Source organism: Alexandromys fortis, unplaced genomic scaffold (genome assembly GCF_014885135.2).
Source record: "Alexandromys fortis isolate MF-2015 unplaced genomic scaffold, M_Fortis_MF-2015_v1.1 scaffold_1, whole genome shotgun sequence".
In the NCBI taxonomy this organism is placed as follows: domain Eukaryota; kingdom Metazoa; phylum Chordata; class Mammalia; order Rodentia; family Cricetidae; genus Alexandromys; species Alexandromys fortis.
Genome location: NW_026067927.1, coordinates 38,139,473 through 38,167,461, shown reverse-complemented (window position 1 = coordinate 38,167,461; position 27,989 = coordinate 38,139,473). Strand labels below are relative to the sequence as shown.

The window sequence follows — 27,989 nt, the reverse complement described above, 5'->3', positions numbered from 1 at the left end:
CAGCCCAGCCTGTACTTGCCTTTCTGTACAGCTGGAAGTGATTTTCAGCCCCGCACTAGAACCTGAAAGTAACCGTACTGTGAATAAAATGTTCACAATGCGTGAGCACATTTGAACAGTTTTATTTCCACCATAAGGCTAACTCAAAACATTTTGGCAAAGAACAGATCTATGGCATTTACTCAAGCGGCGAGGAACCGCGCTTCCCCAGACACTGTTCAGAGGAGGCTGGAGAGGCCTGGGTGGAGGCAGAACCTGACCCATACTGCCCCGCAAGCACAGAGCCTCCTGATGATGATCTGGGGCTGTTTCATCTTCCAATTGTTTTTCATATTCCATTAGATTAGGAAGCTGGTAGCACAGGGAAGATGGGGCAGCTGCTTCAAGAGAACTCGTGTGCCGCGAGGAACAGTGATACCCTCTCTGGTTTGCAAGTTCCTTAGTTTCTAAGTATGCACACACACATGATTTCAGAGTAGTTTCCCATAACCTGGCCTCTCTGGGTCAGCCTTACACTGCCGTGACCCACATGACTGCTTACAGCAATAACTTAGAAATCCAACTGTCCAGTTTGACAATACGATCCTTACTGGGAAGCAGGGAGAGACAGCTTTAGTTTTCTGACAATCCAATGGGCTGTCTTTGGATGTCCTTTGGTGGTGGTTGTTATGTCTATCTGAATCTCACAGCAGCATTTTTGAGAAAAATTATTGCAGGGTACCAGCACTTGAGAGCCAGAAACCCTTTATCCAAAAGTTAGCAGTGACCGCTGGCTAGCTGGGAATCATTTGACCGGGAGAATGCAGCTGGGTGCACAGAGTGCCCACAATCTCACAGCACAATGTCCGCATGAACAGGTGCTGGGCATATCTGCCAGAATGACGCTCATGATTGTGGAGTGAGGGAAGGTGTCTTGCTCATGGCCTGGTCCTTAGTCACAACTGACTATGGAGACAGTTCTCAACGCCGCCTTAAAAAACATTTGCTTTATCCCATGCTTTGCCATTTTTGTCGCATGGGTGTGTGCATGCCAGGGCGCCAGTGTGGAGGTCAAAGGATGACTTTCAAGAGCTGGTTTTCTCCTCCTCCATGTGGGCTCGGGGGATCAGACTCAGGCCATCACCCACCAGTCTTGGCGGTAAAGACATTTACCCTCTGAACTATCTTGCAAGGCCCCCGAATAGCTACATGAGAAAGGGTGTGGAGGGTGATTCAGGCCTGCATGGGAAGTGCCTAGATTTGAGGTGCAGAGGTCTCTGTTAAGGGAGGCACTCCTGTAAGAGTGGAAGGAGTCAGTAAGCAGCCATTACAGCTTTCTGTGTTGTGGAAAACCGCTTACCAGGAGAGAAGACAAAGATATCCTCACTCAGGGATTTAAGACTTGCCTGTGTAGGACCACGGCTTTCTCAGGCTTCTCCCCACTCTCCCAAGAACTGGGCCATCTATCTACATACTGGAAAATTCAGCATTCAGAACTGAATGAAATGTCAATCTTTTGTGTGTTATCAAGCTATTAAAGATTTCAAAACCTTGTCAGCAAAGCATTAAGCCACGTGCCTGCCTTCTTAAGACCTCATCCCGCACCCAGGAGGGTGGTCATGTGTCCAACAGCACTGGTGTCATGAGCACCATCATGCTTGTCTCTCTCACCGCAGTCACTAAGGGGCTTCCTGGGTCTCAGAAGGTGCAGCACAGCACAGGGGCAGAGCTGCCTCCAAATCGGTGATGACGAAGTTGACCGTTAGATGCTGTTGGGAACAGAAAGTGACAGGACAGCCTGAAGGGTCCCTACACCCTCCAGGCTATGTGCTGGCCCTGTACCGGAGTCAGCCTTCACCACTAGGGCATGAAGCTGTTTGCTTCTTCTGTTCAGTAGAGGAACAAAAAGGATGAGCTAGCACCCTGGAGCCAGAGCAGATTCCAGGGTCCCGTGAACCTGGATACCCGGTAGCAGCTGTATAGTTGGAAGCCTGCTATTTCAAGTTCCCTCTGGCTTGGTTTAACTTCCTGTGCAGGTAAGAAAACTACAGGACCCCAGCAAAATATGAATTGCAGACAAACAAGTAATTTTATGTAAATATTTTCCAACTATCATAAGAGTAGGCCAAATATGATTGTTTCTTTATCTGAAAGTTAAGTTTAGACATATCTGTTTGCTAAATCTGGAAAGATTAAGGGCTCTTGTTTTTGTATTTTGTGCTTCTCTATGGGAGTGCTGGCCTGTCCCAGCCCAGCTAGAGCTGTACAGAGGTGAAGTGAGAATACCCCAGGCATACATGACCACAAGTGTCAGGGACTGCCCACAAAGAAGCTGTCCAAGGGGCCTGGGCATGCAGGTGCCTATAGCCTTCCTCACCTGGGCCTTATCCTGCATTTTCCTGTCCTCACTGCCCACTGAAGTCACCTGGAAAACTCCCAGCACACTGATCCCGATGTCCTGGCCACATCACAGGAAGCTCTGGCTTGAGATGCCTGAGGCAGGTGGGATTTTAAAAGCTCTCCTAATAGTAATTGAAAGATCAATGAGTTACCTGATGTGTCAGAGAAGCTAAAATAAATGTGTGTGTGTTCATGTATGTGTATGTGTATGTACATGAGTGAGTTTGTGCATATGGTGTGTGTCTATGTGCATGTGTGTGGGTCTGCATCTGCACGTGTGCGTTCATGTGTGAGCATGCGTGTATGTGTGCATGTGTGTATACATGTATGTCTGCATTTGCATGTACATTTTCATCTGCGTCCTCTTTGCAGCACACCAAGGCTTCTGCTTATTAACAACCAGTGAGACTCACTCTTTGAGCCAGAGTGACTCAAGTCATGTGATAAAACAAGAATCTCGAGGTTCCCTGGATGCTATTCTCTGAACCCTAATTCATCATTTCATTCCCGAAACAATTATGTCTTCTGGAACCTGTGACATAAGGCAAAAGCCTTGCCTCTGCAGAAGTTTGCCTTACTCTAAGGACCCGAGACTCACTGATTTCATGCAGCCCCTGCCTGTGCTGACTGTCCGTTCTCTGTCGCCCTGCCCCCAAGGATGCTGAATCCTGGAGCCCAAGCATCTACCTGAGCTCTGTTGTGACCACGGAGAAGAATGTTGTCACTGCCAGCTCAGCTTCCTTTCTTGCATCACAGGGATGACAGTGTCTGCTTCACAGTTTCTGTGAGAATGACAGAAGCTGCCATAGGCAGATCACCTAGTGTGCAGCCTCGTTATGAGGTAAGTGACTCTCTCAAACAGCCTCCATGGTTCTGTCATATTCAGTGGTGAGCCCCCCTCCCCCCCACACACATAGACACAGATATTCACACACAGGGATGCACACACACAGAGAGAAATACACATAGACACACCTAGAGAGACTTAGACACGTGTAAAGACACATACAGACAAAAAGATAGACACAGACATACACACAGACAGAACTCACACTTACACAGGCAGAGAGAGAGAGACAGAGAAGAAAGAGAGACACACAGAGCTAGACTTGTCTAGAAAACAGCGTGGAATCACTACAGACAAGGGCTGGAAGCTGCAGCAGCACTGTGAGTTAGGCATCTCCTAAATCAGGCATCCTTTTGCTCCTCTGGCCTGACAGTAACTTGGTCAGGGCTTCTGGGAAGGGAATGGATAATATGTTACTAGGGTCTTAAAACATTAAAGCCTCGTGACCTAGACATGTTATCTCTAGAAATCAATCCAAAGGGAACAAGTCAGGAATGTGAACAAGGATTTATGCACAAAACTGTCCATTAAAGTGTTATCTTTAATCATGAAATCTGAAGATGATTAAATATATTATGGCTTATTTACAGGATAAGATACTGTGGAGCATGAGCATTTTATTTATTTATAAAAATGCTAACTCCATGAAGAAACTCTTAGGGATAGCTTTTTTGATATTTATAATAGAGAATGTTTATATGAAATCTTATCTCAAGCGTGTAACAACTATGGGCAAAGGGAAATGTTAGAGGAAGAAGTAGAGGCGTTTGTTTGGAATGACAGAATTACAGAGGAATTTTACTCCTTCCCTGACAAATTTATATATTTAAAAAAACACAGTGAACGTGTCATTTTAACAATTTCTGAAAGCAATGGATTAAAAATATAAGCAGCAGAATTAATCAGCATTGAGAGCTGCTTCCCTGTGTGAAATATTAAGATGAGACACGGATTAGATTACTTCCACCTAACAGGGGCAATGGACATCTTTTTCTCAGGGCTCTGTTTTTCAAAAAAAAAAAAAATTCTTTCTGTCTTACAGACTCAGAACAACTCCAAGAAAGATAGATAGAAACAAATCACATATACACACTCCACATGCATATTAACACTCAGACACCTATTCACACACGTTCACACACTCACACACATACTCTCATGAAAACACTCTCTCACACACACATAAGTCTCATAATACTCACATATACTTGCACACATGCATGCACACACATACTACACATGCATTCAAACTCATGCAAACTCACACTTGCACAAGTCTCATACACACATTCATGCAGAGACTCACTCTTACACACACTCACACACTTGCACACAGTCTCACAGACACAGTCTCATACACTCATTCACACACTTACACACACAAACATTCATACCCACTTGCACACATGCACACATATACATACACACACAGCTTAAAAACATGAGCAAACTGTCGGGAAGTTTGGTGACACCTCCCGAGTGCTGCTTTGGGAAGTATCCCTCTCGTGCTTCCGACCGGTGTTACTGAAGCCCAGATGCCTGTCAAGGCTCACTGACAGTCCACCCGACTTAGGACGGGATGAATGGTGCAGAACTCTACAGGTTCTGTGCGAAGGTGACCGAGATGCAGGGAATCCTGGGTAAAGCCTTCACCCTCGGGTGCATGAGAAACAACACGGGGGAGGCTTTACCCCTCCTCCCCGGCCCCCATTGACAGATGAGAAACAAAACACTGTCAGATCCAATGAGGGAAAAAGACCTCTGCTATCTCTTGCGAAAAGTCAGCAGCAATTCGGGGGTCCCCAGATAAAAGAAAAATATGGCATTTAGTGAAGAGCGGTAAGTGACCCCATCCATCAAACACAAAATGTAAGTGTCGTAAATCCCGGTGCAGTCCCAAAAGGCGTCTGTAGACCTTCCATCTGTCTGGACTGTCAGGAAAGAACGCACAGGACTGAGGCATGTCCCATCACAGTTTCCTGTCACACCTGGTCTAGTGGTCTAGCTATCCTGAACGTGCACGAGTCGGACATTACCTCCCGTAAGGCCAACAGAAAGGACATTATCAAACCAGAACCTGAGAAGACCCAGGTAGTGAGATAGCTGGCCAAACCACTTTAAACTGCAGCCTCCCTAAGGACAGAAACAATCCACTCTTGAAAACCAAAAGAGGCCAAGGCCACCTGACATTAAATGTGCTTTGCTTAACCTTGTTTAAAAAATCTAACAAAACTCTTCACACAGCCTGCTGGCATTAAAAACCAGAACAGTTTATGTTCTGTAAAAGTTTATGTAAAAATACTTTTTTCTTTTTATTTCTTTTTAAGAATAAAAAGACAGTCCTGCTTAGGCCTGCCATGTCCCTTCTGTATTAGTCTCTGCCCATTATAATTGACATATAGTGATATTTTATTTGTGTTTCAGTAAATAAAGCTTGCCTGAAGATCAGCATACAGAGCTAAAACCACTAGGGGCCAGGAAGTGGCGCACACACCTTTTATCCCAAGACTCAAGGCCACCCCGGGCTACACAAGATTGAATCTGTCTAAAAAGAGAAACAGAACTCACAGAAAGGTGATCCCACCACTCGGGAGTCACACACCTTTAATCCCAGCAGTAGGGAGGTGGAGACAGGAGAGTTAGGGCTGGGCACAGAGAGGAACTTAAGGAGGGAGGAGACAAGAGCAGTGAGTCTGAGGTTTGGAGCAGAGCATCGCAGCCTGCTGGGCCAGGATTGCCCCTTTGTTTGTCTGAGCTGGCTGCTTTGTTTTTCTGAACTTCAGCTTGAACCCCAATATCTGTCTCTGGGTTTTTATTACTCGCGCTACATTGACACACACAGCAGGAATGTTCGCAGGCTTCCGCATTCTGCCTGTGCACTGGACTTTATTTTGCCAGGCAAAACAAACAAGTGAAAATTTTTCATTTGAGTTTCCTTTTTTTTAAAAGAAATAAAATAATATTCAATTGTATGTGGGAGACGGCTTTTGTTGTTAATGAGCGCGTTAAAGTTCTAGGAACGGATAAAAAGATTCATCTGTAGGTAAGAGTTTCATCCACAGGCTCGACTCTCCCTAAAGAGAAGCAGCATATTTATGGGAATTCAAAAACTTCCCTGTCACGAGAATAAACCCAAAAAGATAAATTTTTAGCTTCAACATAAAATGAAGTTATAGCTCTTTGACAAATGAGACTCTTTGTTGTCATGACAACGGAGCCTGCTAGAGGTGTGCGCCGAGAGGCCTGCCCATGAGTCGGGTGTTTTAGGAAAGGGTTAAAACACACATTTCTAGGCCATTCCCCAGATACAGTGCCAGAAATGTGATTACAGACATTTGTATCAGTCTACCGTATAGCATGACAGCTCCACTTTTACAAAATGTTAATTAAAAAATCTATTAAATCTGTGCCCCTTGGAGAGAAATTAATATCACACCTAAGGTTGGGAGTCAACGCAGCTCAGTGGCTGAGAAAATTGGGCCGGTGGAGTCAGAAAACGGGCACTAATCTATAAGAGTGTAGGGATGAGGCCGACTCCCCAAAGAAGGAAGGCTGAGGAGGAGTTCACGATGCCGCAAGGTATCTGGAGCTCCAATAACATGGGAAAGTAATCAAAGACTTGGGGTGGAGTTGGAGAGAAAAGGTTGGGAGGCTGAAAGACAAGTTATGGGTAGCTTCCAACGAGGTCAGGAAGAAAATGAGAATTAGCTGAAAACTCAGATGTTAGAGAACTATTTCTGAAGGCCCACGTCGTGACATTTCACCCCAAGGTCACAGGTCGGCTGCCGCAGGCATTTCTTGCCAGGTCCTTCGCTTTCTTTTCCAAATGTGAGTTGTCTACCAACACGTGAAAAAAAAAAATCACATTTCACAGAAAGCCAGGTTGCTTCTCTCTGAAAAGCAGGTGATGTTAGAAGCCATAGGCTGGGATTCCAGACAGCTGGAGCTGGAACTGAAGTCTGAGAATGCAGCTCCATGCAGACAGGACTGTCGTCCACACCTCTGGGCCCAGGACTCAGTCAGGACTTGAAGAAGAGGCAAGACGCTGGCAGAATGAATGAATGAGCAGTGGTCATGCCTGCTGGAGGGCTGCCCCATCTATCCTGCCGCCTCCTGCTCTCTGAAGCTATTTTCCTCGATGTTTTGTGCTGCACTGTGAGGTGGGACACCCATGTGAGGCAGGACACCTGGGAGAGACGGGACACCCGTGTGAGATGGGACACCTGTGTGAGATGGGACACCCGTGTGAGATGGGACACCTGTGTGAGGCGGGACACCCGTGTGAGGTAGGACACCCGTGTGAGGCGGGACACCTGTGTTATCTCTCAGTGGGAATTTCCATAGAATCCCCTCTGCTGTCCACATGTCTATACTACTGAAGAAGGTGACAGTTCTCTCACGTTCTTTAAAGACTGTTAGGTATAGCCCCTAAAACTGAAGTTCCCTTAAAGTTTATCCTCATCATTCATGCTACACTGTGACGTCATATAAAATTATTCTTCCAAGCCCTTGTGATACCGGAAATAAAGAGGGGCTTCTGGTCTGTAGGTCTCCACCATGTGAAGCCTCTCAGGGGCTGTGTGTTGAGAGTGGCTTCCAGAAAGATGCTTCTGGTCTTTATCCGTGGGACCTGATATAGTGACCCATTCAGAAGAAAGTTCCTCTAAAACTGTCCAGAAGCCTAACGACAAAGCATTACTAAAGAGGAGAGGACACCGAAGCCAGAGAGGATAACACAAGGACAAAACCAGAGAGTGTAGTGATATGTCTACAAGCCTACGAATGCCAACAATTGCCAGCAATGACCAGAAGCCCAGGCACCCCCTAGATGTTAGAAGATGCCAACACCACCAACACCTCAATTTCAGCTTCTGACCTCCACAACGAAGAAAGAGGTTTCTAAACAATATCACCAAGCTTGTAACCATGTGTTACTGTGACCCTGAGTGTCTAATTTGAAGATATTCCTACCCTATGTCAGAAAAATCCCCCCCAAAACACACGGTTTGGATTGTCCTTTAGGTAGATTTGACTTCACTTGAGTTCTTAAAACTTAACATATTGCTGCCTCTTCCCTGAGAAACTCCCTATTTCTAATGAAGCCTTTCAGCCTGAGGTCTTATACAACCTGAGGTTTCATACACCCTGAGGTCTCACACAGCCTCAGCCACAAATGTTCCCACGACCTAACCACAGTGACCCAGTTAGGGGGTCACATATGCTTCTTTTAGTTCATTTGAAACCCATGATGATGTGGCTGGAGCAAGGTGTGTTTCCAATCATGCAACTGCATGAAGCTGGAGAGCCCCCACCCCTCACACACACACACTCTGCATGCTACATGATTGGACATGCGCAGTGCTAGTCCAGTAGAGAGACACAGCTTCCTTCTGTGTGCAGAACTGTATCAGCTCCTGGGAGGCGGTTGCGAATTGAGCTGGTCATGAAGTCCCTGCCACCATGCCCTGCAGCTGCACTTCACGTAATGCCAGGCGGCTTATCAGACGATTTCCCATTTAATTCTCCAGGTCGCCCAGCATCATAGATATGTGTCGCCTCATTTTGTGGAAAAGAAATCGTACACATGGAGAAGCAAGGCCCAAGGCCAGAGTTTTTCTGTGACTGGATGGCAGAACTCTGACTGAAAGACTTATGGGGTGGAGGGAGGGAGAGGCTTACGGGAGCATAAGACAGAGAAACTGTGGAACTTGGTGAGGGTGGTGCATGGGAACAAAACGGCCTGGAGCTTGAACACCCTTCTAACACACTTGGACGTGGGGCTGGAGAAACGACTCAGCAGTTAAGAGCACCGGCTACTCCTGCAGAGGGCCAGGGTTCTGCTCCCAGCACCCACACAGTGACTAACAACCAGTTATAACTGCAGTTCCAGGGGATCTGTGCCCCCTCTGACCGCTGCAGGCACCAGGCACTCCCAAGGTGCACACACACATAGGCAGGCAAAGTATTGGTACACATGAAAGAGAAGAAGCAAATCCTGTAAACTTGGAGTCCACCGAGCTACATTCACAAGTTACCGAGCTAAGGGTGTGTTAATGATCAGGGCTGCACTTGGGTCTTGGGATGCGGGCTCAGTGAATGGTAAAAAGGGCCAGGAGGTGTTGCGTGAATTCTAATTGGCCTTGATAATAAAAACCTGGAGTCAAATACTAGCAGGTGAAAGCTGAAAGATCAGTGAAGTAGAGCAGCCAGGCACTTGTTCTTACCTCCACGAAATCCTCAGGCTGAAAGGGGTAGGTAGCCTGTCTACAGATCCTCAGACTGAATGCCCTGTCTCCGCCCGCCTTATACGCCTCTCTCCGCCCAGCCATAACCCCTGTCTCCCTCTCTCCCTGTGCTGGGATTAAAGGTTGTGAGCCAGGCCGGCTTTATTTGTTAGATCACAAACAGAATATCACCACAGAGGTGGGTTTCAGCCTCCAGTGTGGATGTCATGGAGAAATGAAAGAGTCTGGATGTGGGAAAGAGGAAGCAGTCTGCAGGACACCGGAGAGGAAGCTTGAGTTCACGGAGAGCAAACCCTCCAGGCTAATCCAGAAGAATGGATTAGCAGAGAGCACAGAGCCCGAGCACAGAACACCTGCTGTGTAGCCAGACAGGTTACATCCAGTTCTCCACGCCTCTGGGATGCTCGGTTGGCAGACAGTGCCATCCACTCAAGACTGTGAGGAGGCGCCGAGCCTGACGGACACAGGCCGACTGTCCAGCAAGGTCACAACAACCATGACTTGGCATAAAGACAGTTTGGTTTGGCTGCTGGGGAGTTTTAAAAAATGTCACGGGCGTTGCCAACAGTCAGAAACTGGGAAGTCTAATAGAAAATCCCAGATCTCACTTAAATTTGAAAAATTGAACTTATTTTCCCCAAACCTGTATTTCTATACAGAAAGTAGAACTGGAGCTGAAACGGTTCCACCCTGTGCACTGAACCAGCCTTTGTCAGTTATCCACATGTGCTCAGGATCCCTCCAAGTCTCTGCAGTTCTTTGAGTCTACAGCCAAGATTCTAGCACATTCTAGAAAACATTCAATCTAGTTTATAGACTCTGTATAAGGCCTCGATCCTGTTTAAAGCAATCCCCTGGGGAGCAGGCCAGAGTTACTGTCTAAGAAGATGCATCGCTCTGTGCCTCCCCATCTCACCCCCCCTCCTGGCAAGGCGTTGATATTTATCTCCATAGACTCTGCTGAGAGAATGGGGATCAATAGCAAGGGAGGCCGCGCTAGGAAATTTGCTTGACGAGAAATACAGGATGAAAGAAAATCATTGTGGTTTTAGCATGGAGGCAAGAAAAACAGAACCAGGTCTCAGTGTGCTGGGTTTTCAGGTTATTATAAACAAAAGGGTGGCTACAGCTCAAAACGGGCATCTTAAACGGTTCAAATTGCTGACTTTCCCAGACAGAGTATGTGCTGAGGAGTGAGTTCGGCTAAATACAGTGGGTCACTGAAGGAAGCAGAAGTTCCTGGGTGTGCTGGGACCCAGCGGTCCAGCATGGAGGGTGTGGGCACTGTCCTGATGACATGTGTGCTGTACAGACAGGGGAGAAGCAGATGAACCAGCTCCTCTGCGCAGTGGAGCTCAAATAAGCGAGCATCTTCAACAGCCTCTGTGAGGGGTGCTCCTCACAGACCCAGTAACAGAGCGTGCCCGACTAGAGCCTGTGCAGATGTACCCTGCTGTCTATCCCCCATCCACACTGTCCTCTGTTGTCCATCCCCCATCCACACTGTCCTCTGTTGTCCATCCCCCATCCACACTGTCCTCTGTCCTCTGCCGTCCATCCCCCATCCACACTGTCCTCTGCCCTCTGCCGTCCATCCCCCATCCACACTGTCCTCTGTCCTCTGCCGTCCATCCCCCATCCGCACTGTCCTCTGCCCTCTGCCGTCCATCCCCCATCTGCACTGTCCTCTGTCCTCTGCCGTCCATCCCCCATCCACACTGTCCTCTGCCGTCCATCCCCCATCTGCACTGTCCTCTGCCGTCCATCCCCCATCTTCTGTCCCTCCATCTGCACAGGCTGAACTCTCCCCAGGCCACTTCAAACCAGTAACTAAGACTGACAGTATTGAGAGGGTAGGACCATCCTGGGAAAGAGTAACTCCCAGGGGGCTCTTCTGTAGTTCAAAACCCCCAGCAGCCCTGGAGAGGCCTCCGTAGTGAATGGACATCCCACAGCTTACCCTCTTCCCCCTCCGCCCATGCTCTGAAGGGCTTTCCCAGTTTGCAGTCTGGGCCTCTTGCTGATTTCCTTGGCTTCCCATCGTCCCCCCTGGTGAAGGCAGAGCAGATCCAACCATATCGTGGTGTCAGAGAAGACCTGCTTTATCCTTTGAAGGTGTTCATTGTCCAGTCATGCATAGTGGCTTATGTCTGTAATCCCATCACAGTTCATGTGGAGGTAGCTGCAAGCCATCATGGGATACAGAGTGACAAGAAGAAGAGGAGGAGGAAGAAGAGGTTAAAGAAGGAAGAAGAGGAGGAAGAAGAAAGAAGGTGCAAAAGCAATGAATAGTAAGAAATGTCTATAGTGTGTGCTTGGCGAATCTATCTGCTCCACCCTATCATGGAGGCCCCTGCGTCAACATGCTTACGACACTCCAAAGAGGGAAACTCTTCTGGAGTGAACAAACAAGTGGGCGAATATGCCCCACAGAACTGAGGATGGGGTTAAGTGAAAGAGAAAAGCAAAGAAGGGTGAGAAAAAGAGGAGAAAGAAGAAGACAATCTCTTAGTTGTTCCTCCACTTGCGTAATTGTAGTTCAATTAATAAAAAAACACCAGAGAAAGATATTGGGGTTCAACCTGAAGGTCAGAAAAGCAAGACAATCAGCCACTGACTCTTACCTCTGCCTCAGTCCGAAATGGCGATCCTGCTTCCAAGATCTCAGAAAGTGTGGGAGACTTACTGCTCCCTGGATCAGTTTCGCCCACCCTGTTGTGCTTGGCTTCTCCTGCTGTTCAGATGGGTCAAATACTAACTCTGCAAGGAGTTACTGCTCCGTTGTCTCTGTGTTCTGAACACTCTGACTTTTCTGCATGTTGCATTTTCACCTGACCATTAGGCTGTGGTTAAGTTGCCTAGTAAGTCGTTTAGTTACCCGTATTCACAAGAAGAACTTCCTCGTTTCCCTTACCCTGTGTTTACCTGGATTATTCCCTTGAACAAACGGGACTTGATCAGAATCCTGTCTTGTCTCCATCTCTTGTGTCTCTTGTCCCATCCCATTCCCACTCCCCTCTAGGGTCCTGGTGACTTGTCCCCCGGGCTGGGACAAGAAGGAGATTGTGTGAAAGCTGTCTCCTCCCATTTTATAATCCTCTCTAGGGCTGGGATTAAAGGCGTGCACCACTACCGCCTGGTTTCTAAGGCAAACTAGTGTGGCTTCTGGGATTAAAGGTGTGTGTCACCACTACCTGGTCTGTAAGGCTGATCAATGCAGCTGTTTTACTCTCTGATGTTCAGGCAAGCTTTCTTTATTAAAATACAGATGGACTATCAGTACAGATAATTCTCTGAGAGAATGGGACTGCGGGGGACCCCATCACCTGAGCGTGCTGTTAGGAAAGGTCTCAGAGAGGCTCTGTGTCTTCTGTCTTCAAATTTGCATATAGGAGGGGAGTGGGTAGTCCTCAGAGGACTTCTGATCAACAGGTCCTTTGTGACCACAGTGGAGGCTGGAGAGTTGTCATCACCTACGTCCTAACCCTCAACGTTTCCAACGTTTCATTTGCTGAGTGACACAGAAAGAAAAGTGGGCTTCCTGCGTGAAATTTATCTCATGCCAAGGCAAGCAAGAATACGGAGATCAGTGCTATCTGTCTCTCTGTCCCTCTCCTTCTCTCTTCCTCTCTCTTTTTCCCTCTCCCTCCCCCCCGAAGGGTTAACATTAAAAGGGAGGCTTCAGGCTGGTTATTTCATAACTCAGATGGAGAAAGGAAAGGGAGACAAAATCAGCAGCACCATGTATAAGCCCTGGGAAGTGGAAGTTTCCGAGCTGCCATAAATAAGGACAGGAGTGTTTGCCAAGTCAGAGGGCTTGCCAAATTTGAAATCCACTCAATCCTTACATTTTAGAATCCAGAGCAGAACACTAACCTTGTGGGATTTATAATAATTTCTTCTCAGCAAAGCTTCTTGTTATTTTTTTAAAAAGGAAAAACAAAACGTAAAAAAATACAACATGGGAAGGTTTTTACTTTAATTTTTTAACTATATGGGAGCATTGTGGGTAGTGAGTACTGTGGAGATGATTAAGTGGAATGGTCTACACACTGTTATTAAATCTAATTGAGTCAAAGAAGACTGGAAGTATGCAAGAGCCCTGAGTGTGCATGTGTGTGCATGAGTGTGTGCGCATGTGCATATGCGTGCACAAGTGTGCGTGTGAGTGTGTGCATGTGTGTGGATGAGCATGTGATGTGTGTGTGCACGAGTGTGTACATGTGTATGTGTGCACGAGTGTGTGTATGTGTGTGTGCCTAAATGGTCTCACTGGAGCTTTTCTCTCTCAAACACAAACTCCACCCATATGATTCCATCCAACCAATTAAAAATTTTTAATGCATAAAAATTAAATATGAAGAAGTGGACTTGAGGTGTGAGTGCTGGATGGAAAGACAGTGAGATTAAAAGTAGAGGAATTATTTAAGAAAGATAAAAGCATGTATGGGAGGGGTTACGTTAAAAGGGTAGAGATCTTCATATCAGTTTATACAGAGTTAGGATGAAAGCCAGTAGCCAGGCAGGAAGTATAGATAGGGCAAACAGGAGAATTCTGGGAAGAGGAAAGGCTGAGTCTGTAGTCATCACCCAGATGCAGCAGAAGCAAGATGAGAATGCCTCACTGATAAAAAGGTACCAAGCCACATGGCAAACACAGACAAGAATTACAGTCTAATTTAAGATGTAAGAACTAGCTAATAAGGAAGCCTGAGCTACTAGGCCAATCAGTTTATAATTAATGTAGACTTCTGTGGGGGGGGGTTGTATTTTTTTATTTATTTATTAAAGATTTCTGTCTCTTCCCCACCGCCGCCTCCCCTTTCCCTCCCCCTCCCCCAATCAAGTCCTTCTCCCTCGTCAGCCCAAAGAGCAATCAGGGTTCTCTGCCCTGTGGGAGGTTCAAGGACCCCCCACAGACACAGTGGGACAGAAACCTCTATCAGCAAAGGGCACAAATGTGGACTATATCCACATAAAACCTGAGAGAGCTTGGGAAATAATTCTAGACACAAAAGAACAGAGTTAAGCATGGCTTTTTGGTAGCAGCATTTTCTCAGGTTTGCTCTCTTTGCTAGAGGCAAGTGTGTCTCATTAAGAGAGGCTTCCTGACTCAGCTTTAGCTAAAAACTTTGTAGCCCTTTTAAGAGACCCTGTCCCAAAACACTTAAATGGTGTTTATGAATAGCTAACAGCATGCTTCTTGGTGATGGCATTGACCTTGAAACTCCATAGAGTTGTGGCAATAAACATAATTCCAGCTGGTATCTCTGCCATGAGGCTAAACTCTCAGAAAGCTAAGGAATAGGGTGGATTCAGCCGTCAAAGCCATGCCTTTAATCTTAGCAAATTAAAGACTCATGTGGTCAGAAAAAGAGAGATATACAGTAAACATAGATTCGGATGGAGAAAACCTCTAAATGATTTACAGTGTGTTTAAAAATATATGTAGGCTTGAGACAGAAAAGAAAAAGGATAAAGTCCCTAAAAAATAGAAAGAAAAAAAGAAAGAAAGAAAGAAAGAAAGAAAGAAAGAAAGAAAGAAAGAAAGAAAGAAAGAAAGAGAGAGTAGTTGGGTGTGGTGGCACACACATTTAATCCCAGCACTTGAAAGGCAGAGGCAGGTAGATCTCTGAGAGTTCAAGGACAGCCTGGTCTACAGAGTGAGTTCCAGGACAGCCAAAGATACACAGAGAAGCCCTATCTCATTATAGTCTAATTTAAGATGTAAGAATTAGCTAATAAGGAAGCCTGAGCTACTAAACCAACCGGTTTATAATTGATGTAGATCTCTGTGTGTTTCTTTGGGACTGAATGGCTGTGGGACCAGGTAGGACAGAAACCACAGCCAACTTTGGGTAGAGTGGTGTACGTGAGTTAAAGGGACAAGGGACAAGTGAGAATGATGGCAGGGCAAAGCCTTTACCACCTCTAGCAATGGCTGACCATTTGGGGACAGAGCAGTGTAACAGCCACTACAGGCCTGTATATTGCTCCTGGTAGAGCAGGTCTTCCATGCATAGAATGTGCCAGGCATGTCTATCCAGCCTTCTCTATGAAGACATGCTGACATCCCAACTGGTCAAATGCTGGGAAGCCAACACAGGCTGGTGTGGAATTAAACAAGGTACTTAACCATGTGACTAGAAGCAGACAATAGAGAGGTGATGGAATTCCCCCAAATCAAGGACCCTGACATCAGTACAAAAAGAAGCACCTGTTTATGGAATCCTGGAAAATCTGAAGCATCTTAGGAGGTTGTGCTCCAGTCTCCATCCAAAGGTAGAATGGTGTTTACCCCCTGAAACCAGGGTGTTGGCTGGAGCTGCACAAACTCACCTGAGGCTGACTCCTCGTCTTCATAGCACAGAGCATAGCCTACATTTTTATTTAACAGATTACACTTTGATGAGGATTATTAAAAAGAGATAGAAGGGTGGAAAATAAACACAAGAGATGTTTCTCCTTCCCTCCTTGGAAACAGAATAAAAATATCAGAAGGAAGGAAAAAGCTTACTGCTCCTTAGTTTGTGGTTGGACAGAGATTTTAATTCAGTAAACACAGACTCTGAGTTCTTGTGGCGCGTGAGATGGGCTTGACCAAATGACTGGAAAATTAGCATATGCCCTTGGCAGTCTCTCCCAGTCCCTGGCTGCCAGAAGGGGGTGTCCATGTGACCATTCACTGGGAGGCTGCTCTGCCTCTCTGTGCTGCAGAGGCCAAGAGCTGCATGCAGCTCAGGCATTTTGTGACACTTTGCTCTGCTGTCTGGGTCCCATCCATGGAGGTAGCTGAGTATGCCCTTCACATCCCTTCCCGTCACACCCAGCCCTGCTGAGGCATTCCCTTGGGGTTGCTCGGGAGACAGTGAAACTCCTGTAGGAGGATGAGCAGGGCTGGAGAGTGATGGAAAAATGCCCTTGATGGCAAGTCCACCATGGGCTGCGATGTAAAATGCAAATGCATCTAGATTCCTCCCAGGTGATCGGCACTGAAAGCTCTTGGTACAACTTGCCTCATGAGAGAAAAATGTCAAAGCAGGTACCAGTTTTACCACCAGGCCACACTCACACAGCAAGACCTGCAAAGGGTTCTTGGGTGGCACCAACACCTGAGGGCTTCATGAGACTGAGAGCCGACACCTTCTCAGGGACTGGGTAGCCTGCCTGATGATTCACCTTTGTTAAGAATGATCTCTGTTCAATTGCCAGGACCAGGAGGGGTGACCACTAAACCATGGAAGCTGTACTGTTTGAATAAGTACCATAGAGCTGTAAGGAGATCTAGGAAGCGTGTGGAATACTGTCTGGCTCATATTTGCAAAAGCAACACCCTTCACTATCATCACCATCCTTTAAACCCTGTGGAGAGCTCCCTTTTGACTGCAAGGTAAAATAAGCCTAAGTTAAACAATGTTGGAAATGGTGATGCTAATCCCTTCTGGGTGAGAAGTGGTGGTAGACTCAAATAAGCCCAAGATGCAGTCATGAAAATCTTATTTTTAATCTGTGGCCAAAGGGGATATGGGGAAGGGAAGGTCTGACGAGACTATAATGAAGACACAGGGACGCAAAGTGTGGGCAGACAGGACAGTACACATCTGGTTGTGTCTCCATGGTCACCACCATCCTTGTATTCTCCTTCTTATGCCATACAAGTTGCTCTGTGTGTCTGAGCTCTAGTTGCTTAGTGATTGACAGGACACTGTGTGTCCCCTTGCTGGTACAGAACACCCAAGTCTTTTCTAAAGAAAATAAAAGTTTTGTTGGAAAAAATCCCACAAGACTTCTTAATAGACTCTGTACCAAATACACTTTAACCAATGAAAATAATGTCAGAATCATCAACCATGCCTCTTGTATGTGTAATTCTTGTTGATGGAAACTTTCAAAGCCCTTCCCTAGCTATGACTTGTTCCAGAGTCCACAGTGGGTGGGAGCCCTCAAAATTCTAGGTGACATTTCTCACCCCCCAATACTTCAGTTCTGAAAACCCCAGTGACACAGGGCTGATGATATGTGTTTGGGGGCAGGAGACAGGGTATGAGCTACAGAGAACACAGGACACATGGAGAGGAATTATAAAACTTTATTGGCTTGTTAAAGAAATGGATGGATCCAGCAAGTACATTTATAGTTTAGCCACACTGTTAAAACAGCTTAGAGTAAAATCTTTAAAAGTGAGATGCATTGTTTACAGGAAATGTGGAAAAGAGCCTTGAAAACCCAGAATATTATAGGGGAAAAAACAGGCATGAAAATGAGTCCCAGGCTGCCTCTGGATTCCGGCGGATGGATTTGAACCTGATAGGGTTGGGACTTGGGAGTCATCTACCGCTTCATAGCTATCTCTAAGTCAGCTCCTGAATGTATTGCTAAGTAAGTTGCGGGGGAATTCTGGTTCTTTTCTTTGTTTCTTATACATTTCCTTCCCAAGAAAACTAAGACTTTGAATGCAGACAATAGCTTGTAGGGTGGGGTCCATGTGGCTCCAGCGGCACTGGCTGCCCTGAGATGAGAGTCTAGATTAATGCAGAGTGAATGGTCTTAAGTCAAGTCCCGGTAGCTAGGAGGCCTTTGTTCCCGAACACCAGAACAAGGAAATGGCTAGCCACCCTGGGAAGATGCCTCTACAGCACAAATTGTCATATAATTCTCTGGGCTGGAAATTCTGTCAGTCTGATTTAAACCTGGCAGCACTCACCCCAGAAGCAATTTAGATTCAGGAGAGTCCTCAGCTGTCCCAGGTGTCCTTAGGTAAACTTGACCGATTGCCAAGTATTGAGGGTATGTGGATGGGGCAGAATGCTCTTAATGGCATCTCCTGAACCAGACGCCTTGGGGTCAGATCTTCTGAGCTCCAGGATCCCAGGAGCTTTGTCATCATAATGCACAAAGGCTGGTACAGCCCACACAGCTGGAGGCAGCCACTTCCTGAGCTCCCTGCTATGTGGAATCGCTCCCCTTCAACAGAGCCCTCTCTGTGAGTCTAGAGTCTAGACGAAACAAGATGAAGTGAGTTTCAATTAGAGTGTGAAAGAACAAGACAGGAACAAAGGGAGGAACTCTAGACAGCGCTACCAAAGCAGGTGGAGGTGTGGATCACCCCCTCCTGGAGACGGGAGAGTCAGCACAGGGTTGAGAGTCTAGTTGCAACAGGAAAAGTTGAGTGTGTTACAATTATGCAAAGCAGCCAATAAAATCAGCTTACCATGGGGGCAGTTTAGAGACAGGGAGGGGTAGCAGGAGCAAGTTCCCTCTCACACCCAGCGTTCCCTGAAACTGCATCCCAGCCACATTGCTCCGTCCCTTGATAACTCTGCACCCCATGTGCAAGTGTGGTCTATGAGGACAGGCTTCAAGACCCTAGCCATTCTGAGCTTAGTTCAGCAGCCAGAAGAGTGAGGAGGCCAAAGCAGAATGAGCTGTTGTTCCTTGCTGTGGGGCAGGGCTGAGACTGGGGAAGTGGAAGAGAGAATCCCTGAGCTGATTCTCTCTAAAGTCCTCTCTCCTTCCCTCTGAGGGACAGCCCTTCTCCAGCCTATGACTGTCTGTACGTTGGCTGTTGGCAAACCCAAGATGGGGTGTCAGAAGACATTTGTTACTCCATCTCAGCTGCCTAAGGGCCTCAGAGACCCCATCTGCGGTGGGTCAACAAGCTGTGGGACCCCATCTTTTAGAGGGGATGTGCCTGTTTTCCAGTGACCAAGGGCCATATTAAGTCCACTAATGACGCCATGAAGATGGGGTGTGTATTCTCTCACCTCCTTCTGCTCCCTGAGGCTGGAGAGAAGGAATTTGTGTCAGGTAAGTCAGAGGGAGGGGCTTTCTCAGATGTCTCCCCCTTGGAGGACAGTGAGAAGGTACGACTGTGAGAACAGCCGGCAAGTTCAGCGGCCTGAGGTCTCAGCTAGGTAGGAGTCACAGGGTGACAGACAGGTGTGCATCCCTGGGCTGCTGAAGTCCATGTCACAGCTTGCTTAGCGCAGCTGTCAGTGGTAGGCAGGGAAGAGGTGAGTGCAGCGAGGAACAATGGCTCTGTCGAAGACAGAAGGAGCGAACTGGCAGCCCACAGGCAGGCTTTGTTGGCCTACATAATGTTTTAAAAATAACTGAGCCAACTTTTTAAAAATAGTGAAGTTTCACATAAAAAGCCAGGTTTCACATCTTCTTTAGGGAATGAGAAGACTTGGAAACTCGGGTCCTGTTCCCTGGGACGTGGTTGGCTGGGCTAGGTGACAATTGCCCCCGGGGCAAGCAGGTGTGGACTCACCTAGACCACTGTGAGCGTGTAGGAGATTTGCCTGGCACTGCAAACCCTAACTCCTGAGGAATTAGAGCCCCACAGACCTAACTCCAGTAAAAACGCCCCTTCTCCCTTCCTAATGCTGTAAAATAAAACACACACCATTGTGACTCCCCCAAAGAGCAGATTTCTTCTGGGGGACCAAAAAAAAAAAAAGCCAAGGATAAAGGAAATGTATAGAAAAGAAAGGCTGTGTTAGTGATGGTAGCCCTTGGGGGTTAAGAAAAGAAGAAGCAAAGAACACAGGGACCATATGAAACAATTTTCTGACAGCCACCTGCTTTTGTTAGTCCCTGGAAGATGCCAAGTGGCCTTTAGGATATTAAGTTGCCTTATCTGTCCACTTCTTTACAGCTTAAAACAAAAATTACCCTGTATTCCTCCCAGCTGCTCACTGAAATGATTGCCTTTTTTCTTTCTGATCTGAGAAACTTAAAAAACGATCTTCAAATAATCCATCACCCTCTCATGGCTCCATGGAACAACAGAAAAGTTTAAAAGTTTGTTATTGTTTGGGGCTTTTTGTTTTGTTTTGTTTTGGTGCCAAATGGCCGATATACGAGTGTTTGCCACATGGAGGCCCTGCCTGGCTGGCAGTTCTAATTTCATTTTCCTTTCAGGGGTCAAGATCTCTGCTATTCGCTGACCTCTTTGTAAGTCAACACCTTTGGGAAAGGCAGAAATTTTCATCATGGCAGGAGCTGTCACTCAGCGGCGGCAAGCTGGGCCATGGGAAAGCACAGGACACTGAGTCCTCCTTGTGCTGAGACCCAGCATGCACCTGGAGACAAAGCCCGTGAAATCCTGTGGGAGCGCCTGGCCCTCTTCAGATACAGGCATGGATGGCCAAGGCAAATACTGTAACCCACAGACTCGCAAAAGGCCCGAGTCCAGCGACAATGTAGTGTAAAATACCACAGTATTCGTCTTACATCAAGTGGGGCCTAACGGGTTCTGGCTTTATTAAGATTGATACCAAACTGACAAAGCATTCAAAACCCTTTCCAAACATGCTGGGGTTGTTAAAAGAAAAACCTGCGAATCCTTAAAGATAAACTACCTTTGCAAAGGGGAATGCTAATAAGTTTTCATGTCAGCGTGTTCTCTGTGTGCTTGCGTGATAGAGTTGAGCGTGGATTTGAAATGAAATGTCCCATACTGGCTCTGAAGGGGACCTAAATGAAAGGAGTATCGGAGGGAAAGGACAAAGCTGCTGCCTGGTGCAGATGGGGCAGGGCCCACAAAGCCTACTGTGGTGACAAAGTCAATGAGAGAGGGGCCTGGGGGTCAAATTAAAGTGGGCATAGTTGGGGGCAGCAGCAATCGATAGCTAGAAGGCTGCCCTCTCAGCGCTGAGGACGGTCACTTTAAAGCCCACATTCATTAGTAACCTGCTGCCTCTTTGCTGCTGGGGTCAGGACGAGCTTTCCTGGCCAGGCAAACCCAGCAGTAGGGCAGCAAGCTCCCGGGGACTGTCCTTAGACCGTGTGTTCCTGCTCACAGCGGGCCAGCCTGTCTGCTCGCAGGCCTATTCATGCTGGAAAAACTGCGGTACTGTAATGCAAACAGCATGCGATGTGAGGCCTTCTTGCTGGGCAGACTCCGAAAAGACAGGTGGTTCGCAGCAGGCAATGAAAGGGGTCAAGATGATAACCCCTCACGTGTATATAGTCTGCCGTTAGTTTCTCTCAGACCATGTTTAATCTAGATTCACATCCCTGGCCACGCAGCCGCTGCCGCCGCTGCCCCTGAATTTTGCCAGCATGGGCTTAAGCAACCGTTAGCATTGTGTGCTCTGACACCTAAGCTAAAAGTTTGGATCTCTGCTGCCAGCAAAGCAAAGAGCCCTTTAGTGACACCACAAAGTCCCCAAAGCAAGGTATATGCGCCCTTAGCTTGTTTAGTCCCCGAGGTTGCAGGTAGAATCACAGAAGTCAGTAAGGATTAGAGAACAGAAAATGCTGAAGTAAGTGCTACAGGCAGATTAGACGTTTAGTGTACGCTTAGATCTAGCGATGACTTTAGATAGATAGATAGATGATAGATAGATAGATAGATAGATAGATAGATAGATAGATAGATAGATAGATAGATGGATGCGTGGCTTTTAAACTTGAAAATCACCTTTAATAAACAGAAGCAATTGATGTCAGCACGTTTCCAGTATCGTCAAACAGCGCGCCTTTAGAAGAGAGACGCGACCCAATGAGATTTCCCTTGGATTCTCTATTTGAACTACTGTAAGAAGAGGTGAATCTCAGTGCATTCTTCCACTGCTTCTGAGCTGCCTGAGACCCGCCTTTGCCTTGGTGTTCCCCAACCACAGCTTACAACAAGCAGGCTGCAGATATCCTCCGAGAACCGCCCATTTCCACCAGACACCCCCAAATAAGCGGACTTCCTGGGATCAGCAACGGGAGTCCCAGGAGACCAGCTCAGAGGGCGGCAAGCAACACGCACCACAGCCCTCCTTTGTCTTTTCCTTATTTCAGCTACCCATCCAGTGGGATCTTATGAAACAAAACAAAACCTAAAAGAAACACAAAATGAAACGTAAGTCATGCTCAAAAGAAAGTCAACAGAAATTCACATGCAAACACAGTCACTTTAAAAAAGAACATAACACATCAAAATAAAACACAAAGTGGAATATGCTTTCAAACGCAAGGCAATGCATTCTAACCACACGAATTGGGATAATACGGGCATCACATTATGGAGCAACTTAGTTTTAAACTCAAAACCAATTTACATGATACATAAAATGTGGGGACGCAGTGCCAGCGATTTCTGCACACAGATCCACCCACAGTTCTAGCAGACATGATCGGCTTAACAAAAGAGGGGAATCTGAACACAATATAAACAATCCTTGGAGGATTCTTGAGTACTTTCTTACGAGGGCAACTGGATTCAGCAGCAAGTATCTATTCAAACCTCGATTCTCTTTACTTCCCTAATTTCATCACTTCAGAGTGACTGACTCATTCATTACTCAGTAGCTGAGTCCAAACACGGCTGGCAACACAACAACCGAGATATTGTTCTCGGGAATTCTAATGTCACCTAAGTATCTGAATTCTAATGTCACCTAAGTATCTGAATTCTAATGTCACCTAACTTTAAGTATTTGCCATACTATATGTATGGTATACATATAAATGGAATGCCCATCATATATTATATATGATATTATATTATGATATACATATAAATGGAATGCCCACCATATATTATATATGATATTATATTATGATATACATATAAATAGAATGCCCATTATATAATTTAATATATAGCATTGGAACATGCAGCACACCACATATTATGTATGAATATATGACAGATGATTCATAGATGTATACATGCATACGTTATCATCTATATTAGAGAGCAATTATTGAACACAGATGAACACACCAACTCTACAATAGATGATACAACATAAGGAAGGTGGAATTCCACGACTTCAAATGCCTCATTGCCCTACGGATGGAAAAGGATTATGTACAGTATTTATAAACTAGTGTCCTCCATGCCGGGTTCTCGTCTAACAACTGTGCCCCAATGATCTTGTTGAGTTTTCCAATCAGGCCAATACGACATGTTCCACTATCATGCTCCCTTTACTGATGAGGAAACTGAGCCTAGAGAGTTAAGCAATGTGCCCAAGGCCCTACAGGATCCTGTGGTACAGCTCCAACCTAATACAGAAAGTCCTTACACCACAGTGTAAGAAAGAGACCAGATTCTCTCTGAACACGGCTGTGGGAACCCAGCAGGAAGATCCAGAATTCTAATAAATTCTATGTGTTATTTCCATGGATCTTCATCCGATTCCCAAGTGGCAAAGTAGACACACCCTTACTAGAGACCCTTGTCCCTGACGGAATCCTCCAAGATACACCACTCCACTCAAGCAGGTGTCTGGTCTGCCAAGTGTGGGGTCAGCTGTCTTCACAACAGTCCTTACCACCATGGTGGGTAGCATTGTTTACAGTAACGCGGAAGAATCTACAGGGCTTATTTTCTGTGGTATTCACTGCCCCGCCTTTCTAGTGGAGAGAGAACTGGGTACCGACACCAAGTGTCATTCATGAGTTTAATTGTTTGCAACCCTGGGAAGTTAGGGAATAGATGGGGTGATAGTGAGTATTCCTTCCTATCAGACTCCGTGGTTTGTTTTTCTCCTACTGGTTTCGCCTCCAGGCAAACACTAATGAAGCTCAGTTAAGAGTAAATCATGGCCCAGGGTGTGAGCTGGCCAAACTGGCAAGCCAACTCCTCAGCTACTCCTGCAGGTCTGAAGAGGGAAAGTCTTGAATTCCTTCCCACCGAAACAACAGGATTAATATAAGGATATAAAAACAGGAGAAACTGGATGCTGGAAATAGAAGACTTGATCCCCAAATTAAAAGAAAAAAAAGTTTTTGATTCAAGGTGCTCATTCTCCCGTGCATTCAATACGGGAGGGCGTTTCTATTTATTTATTTTTAAAGCAGCACAGGCTGCCAGTGCAGTCTTTCCGTTCTGAGTTTTCCTTTGCTTCTAGCTGTCATTTTACTGACCAAACCTCCCCATGGTCATGAATCATCGCCACCAGAAATTAGAAATTACTCCTCAAGATGCCACCCTTATTCACTGTCCTTTGTTCAGACCTCAGCTGCCTCTGCCCCTCCTTGCTCAACCTGAAGCCCCGGCTGTGATCTTCTGCTTGCCTTTGGGGAGGTTCTCCACACACAGAACAGGAGAAATCAACTCCATGTTCCCATGAAATAAAAACAAGTGAATACCGGCCTGCTATAATATTGAGCCATGAGCAGGGTCTCGGGCACTGATTCCCATCACCCCATGCTCCAAATCTGTAGGTCACTCTCCCTTTTTCTCATGCTCTGTTGAAAAGCTGAAGAGATTCTCCCAAATATTGCAAAGTTAGTTTCATATAGAGTTGCTCTTCATAAGGAAACATGCCTTCTTTCTGAGGACTGGCAATAAGGAAGAGGCCCAGCGCACCTATCAGAAGCCCCTGACTTCTACCCTCTCATGTTTAGGAAGAAAAAAAAAAAACAACAACTCAAGAAAGGAACCTCAAGATGATATGAAACAATAGATGATTATTTTCTTCCAGTGAGGGGGAAAGTTTTTAGACCACAACAAATGGCTGAACATCTTGTGGGTTTAGCAGCCAAACGAGCTGTCTGGCTTATGAGCCCGAAATATAGATATTTTGACAATGTGACATTCTGAAGCATTTGCAGCAGTCTCATGGTGCATGGTGGTTACCGTGAAATCAGCCCCTCTACCGAAAACAACCCCGAGGAAACTTTGTCAGCGCTGTGTAGACTAGCAGGGCCCAGCGGGGTGAGAGCAGAGCGGCGCCCATCTCAGAAGGAAGGGTACAGCTGCAAGCAGAGAAATGGACGCACGGGGTAGATAGACCCTCCCATCATCCTCTGCTGCTTACTGATGTAGAATCCACCCCTTGGTCTCATCAAAAGGAAGGGTTGGAGAGGGCCGTGGAAGGCCAGCAAAGCCCTCTGCTTCTCTGCCATTGGCTCACAACCACCTTAGATATATTCACAGTCAAGCATGTACACATGGTCCTCCTATTACTCAGAAGCAATCAGCCATAAAATGGCAAGGATCTGCAGTACATTTAAATCAACTGCAATTTATCCAGAGCAGAAAGGAAAAGTGCTGAGTCTGAGGAAGCGGGGGGGGGGGGGGGGGGGGGGGGGGGATAGAAGAAAGCTCCAGCTGCCTCCTCAAAGAGCCAATCTTATCACAGTTGTCATTTGGGGAGTTTTAGCAGAAAGCCACCAACTTGGGCATCTGTGGATGTGGTGACACTTTGGTGGCAGTGTGGTGTTTGGGACCACCAGGGAGCATTTACCTGCACTGAATGGTAAAGTGAGTGTTTCCGGCAGGATTTAGGAAAATGTTTGCTAGGTAAAGTCAAACTCTCGTGTGTTCCTAATATTAGTGCCTAGAAAATCGGGGTCCGAAAGCTGTCCCTCACAGGGTCCACTCTGTGGTCCCAATCTGCTGCATCTCAGCACCCAGCCTTAAACATCATTTCTTCAAATCTGACATTTGTAGAACATCGTATCTACAGATTACAGCAGCCTTTCCTGCTTCATACACAGGAGTCATTTGACCACATGGTAGGTGTGCGTGTCCTGCACCACCTATGAGGAAAGCTGAAATTCAAACACAGAAGCTCTAGATTGTTGGACAATCTCTGTATACATTAGGGCCCTCATGTCTTCTCTGAGCTCAACCTAGAAGAAGCTTAAACACCTTTTAAACACACTTTTGCTTCCCAACAATGGTAAACTTTACCCAAATGCCAAGTCTTCTTCAAAGACTTCCTTCCACCAAGCTCGGTCTGGAGGCCTCAACTACGCTTTGCATTCTGCACAGGCATCGCCTCCCAGTTCACCCAGCTCTTAACTCTACGACCTATGCTCCCACCCGTGTGGTTTTTTTGTGCCTATGAAGTCTTGTATTTGTTTTGCTTTGATTTTTCCACATGCCAGGCTGCCTACTACAGAAGGGCAGCGAAAGGGAAACTCTACATTTCCTGTGGTCGACACCACATCACACGGGTGCTTGTGCATGGACACATTGTGATTGACAACAGAACTGTGTTAGCTTTGAGTGGCACTGAACTATACAGTCACTAAGTCACTGTACTCTACTGCACAGCCAAGGAGTCACTGTACTCTACTGCACAGCCAAGGGGTCACTGCGCTCAACTGCACACCAAGGAGTCACTGTGCTCAACTGCACACCAAGGAGTCACTGTGCTCAACTGCATACCAAGGAGTCACTGCACTCAACTGCACACCAAGGAGTCACTGCACTCAACTGCACACCAAGGAGTCACTGCGCTCAACTGCACAACAGAGCAGTGGAAGACAGATGTAGAGTAAAGCACATTCTACTGTTCCCCTCAGTGCCTGGTGTGGTGGTTTGAAAGAAAATAGCCCCCAAAGAGAATAGCACCATTAGAAGGTGTGCCATTATTAGAGGAAGTGTGTCACTGTAGGGGTGGGCCTTGAGGTCTCTTTTGCACAAGTTTCCCTCACTGTGACTTTTGGTTTGACATCCTGTTGCCTGCAAGATGTAGGACTTTCAACTACTCCAGCACTACATCTGCCTACATGCCGCCATGTTTCCTGTTATAATGACAATGGTCTGAACTTGGGAAACTATAAGCAAGGTACCCCAGTTAAAGGATGTCTTCATAAGAGTTGCCACAGTCATGGTGTCTTTTCACAGCAATAAGAACCCTAACTAAGACACCTGGGTACTTTCTTTCATTCTCAAGCATCTGACACAACATTCTTCTGTGGTCAGAAGATATTGAAACCTCAGAGCTAGACACATGGACACCCATCGGGCATTTCATTTTAAGCTCCAAGGGAAATACACTAGCCTTGGTCTATCTAATCCCCATATTGACCAACACACTGTGTGTGCAAGTGAGACACAAGAAAGAAATTGCAGCTCACTTCCCAGCTGGAGATCAGAAAACTAGTGACCCATGGCTGAGGGTTCTCTGCAGGAAAGAAGTCTGGTTTGAGTATGCAAAATTAAGTAAAGTTATGAGATGAAAATTAAAGTAAGAAACAGAAAGTTCTTGGCAAAGCGAAGCTGCATGGGGGCAGCCAAATTGGTTGCACAACTCAAGCCCAAGGATTCTACCGAGGTTGCAACCACATGACAAATGTCCGAGCATGCAGCAAAATTTCATACAGGACTGAGAGACAGATACTGTCACCCTGATTCACTGAATCACCCCCAAATTTCCTTACGTGGAATAGAAAAGAGAAGGAAAGATAGATACTCAAATGTTCTGTGATGGCCAGAGATGCTCGGATCAACCCAGGCTTTTGTGGCATGTGAATAGCCTTCCTAGTTTCAGTACATGTATACAAATGTCCCTCTTTATCCCAGACACCCATGGCTACAAATGTCCTCTGACACTCCAGCCCCTGTATAAAATAGTGTGCTGCTTACATACAGAGAGACTCTATACCCAATGACCTGTATGCTTTTGAGTCATCTCTAGATAGCTGACAATAACAATACATCGCAATGTACAAATTGCAGCATTACTGTATTTTCAAGAGAACAACAACAAGAAAGAAATCATCCATATTTTTTACAAATTCATCCTTCTTCCCAAAAGCATTATTGATCCACA

At 46.3% G+C, this 27,989-nt stretch overlaps 1 protein-coding gene across 2 annotated transcripts in view; it reads right to left on the bottom strand.

The window, feature by feature from the left end:
* Ntrk2 (neurotrophic receptor tyrosine kinase 2) overlaps positions 1–27,989 on the bottom strand; it is a 305,892-nt gene that overhangs the window by 161,579 nt on the left and 116,324 nt on the right. Inside the window, exon 13 of one of the 2 annotated variants that reach the window (XM_050144117.1) lies at positions 17,545–22,307. The exons of the other annotated variant lie outside the window; for it this stretch is intronic. Within the exon in view, the coding sequence (XP_050000074.1) occupies positions 22,270–22,307 (38 nt within the window). The 3' untranslated portion in view covers positions 17,545–22,269. Of the gene's footprint in view, positions 1–17,544; positions 22,308–27,989 lie in introns of those variants that run through there. 2 annotated transcript variants of the gene reach the window in all.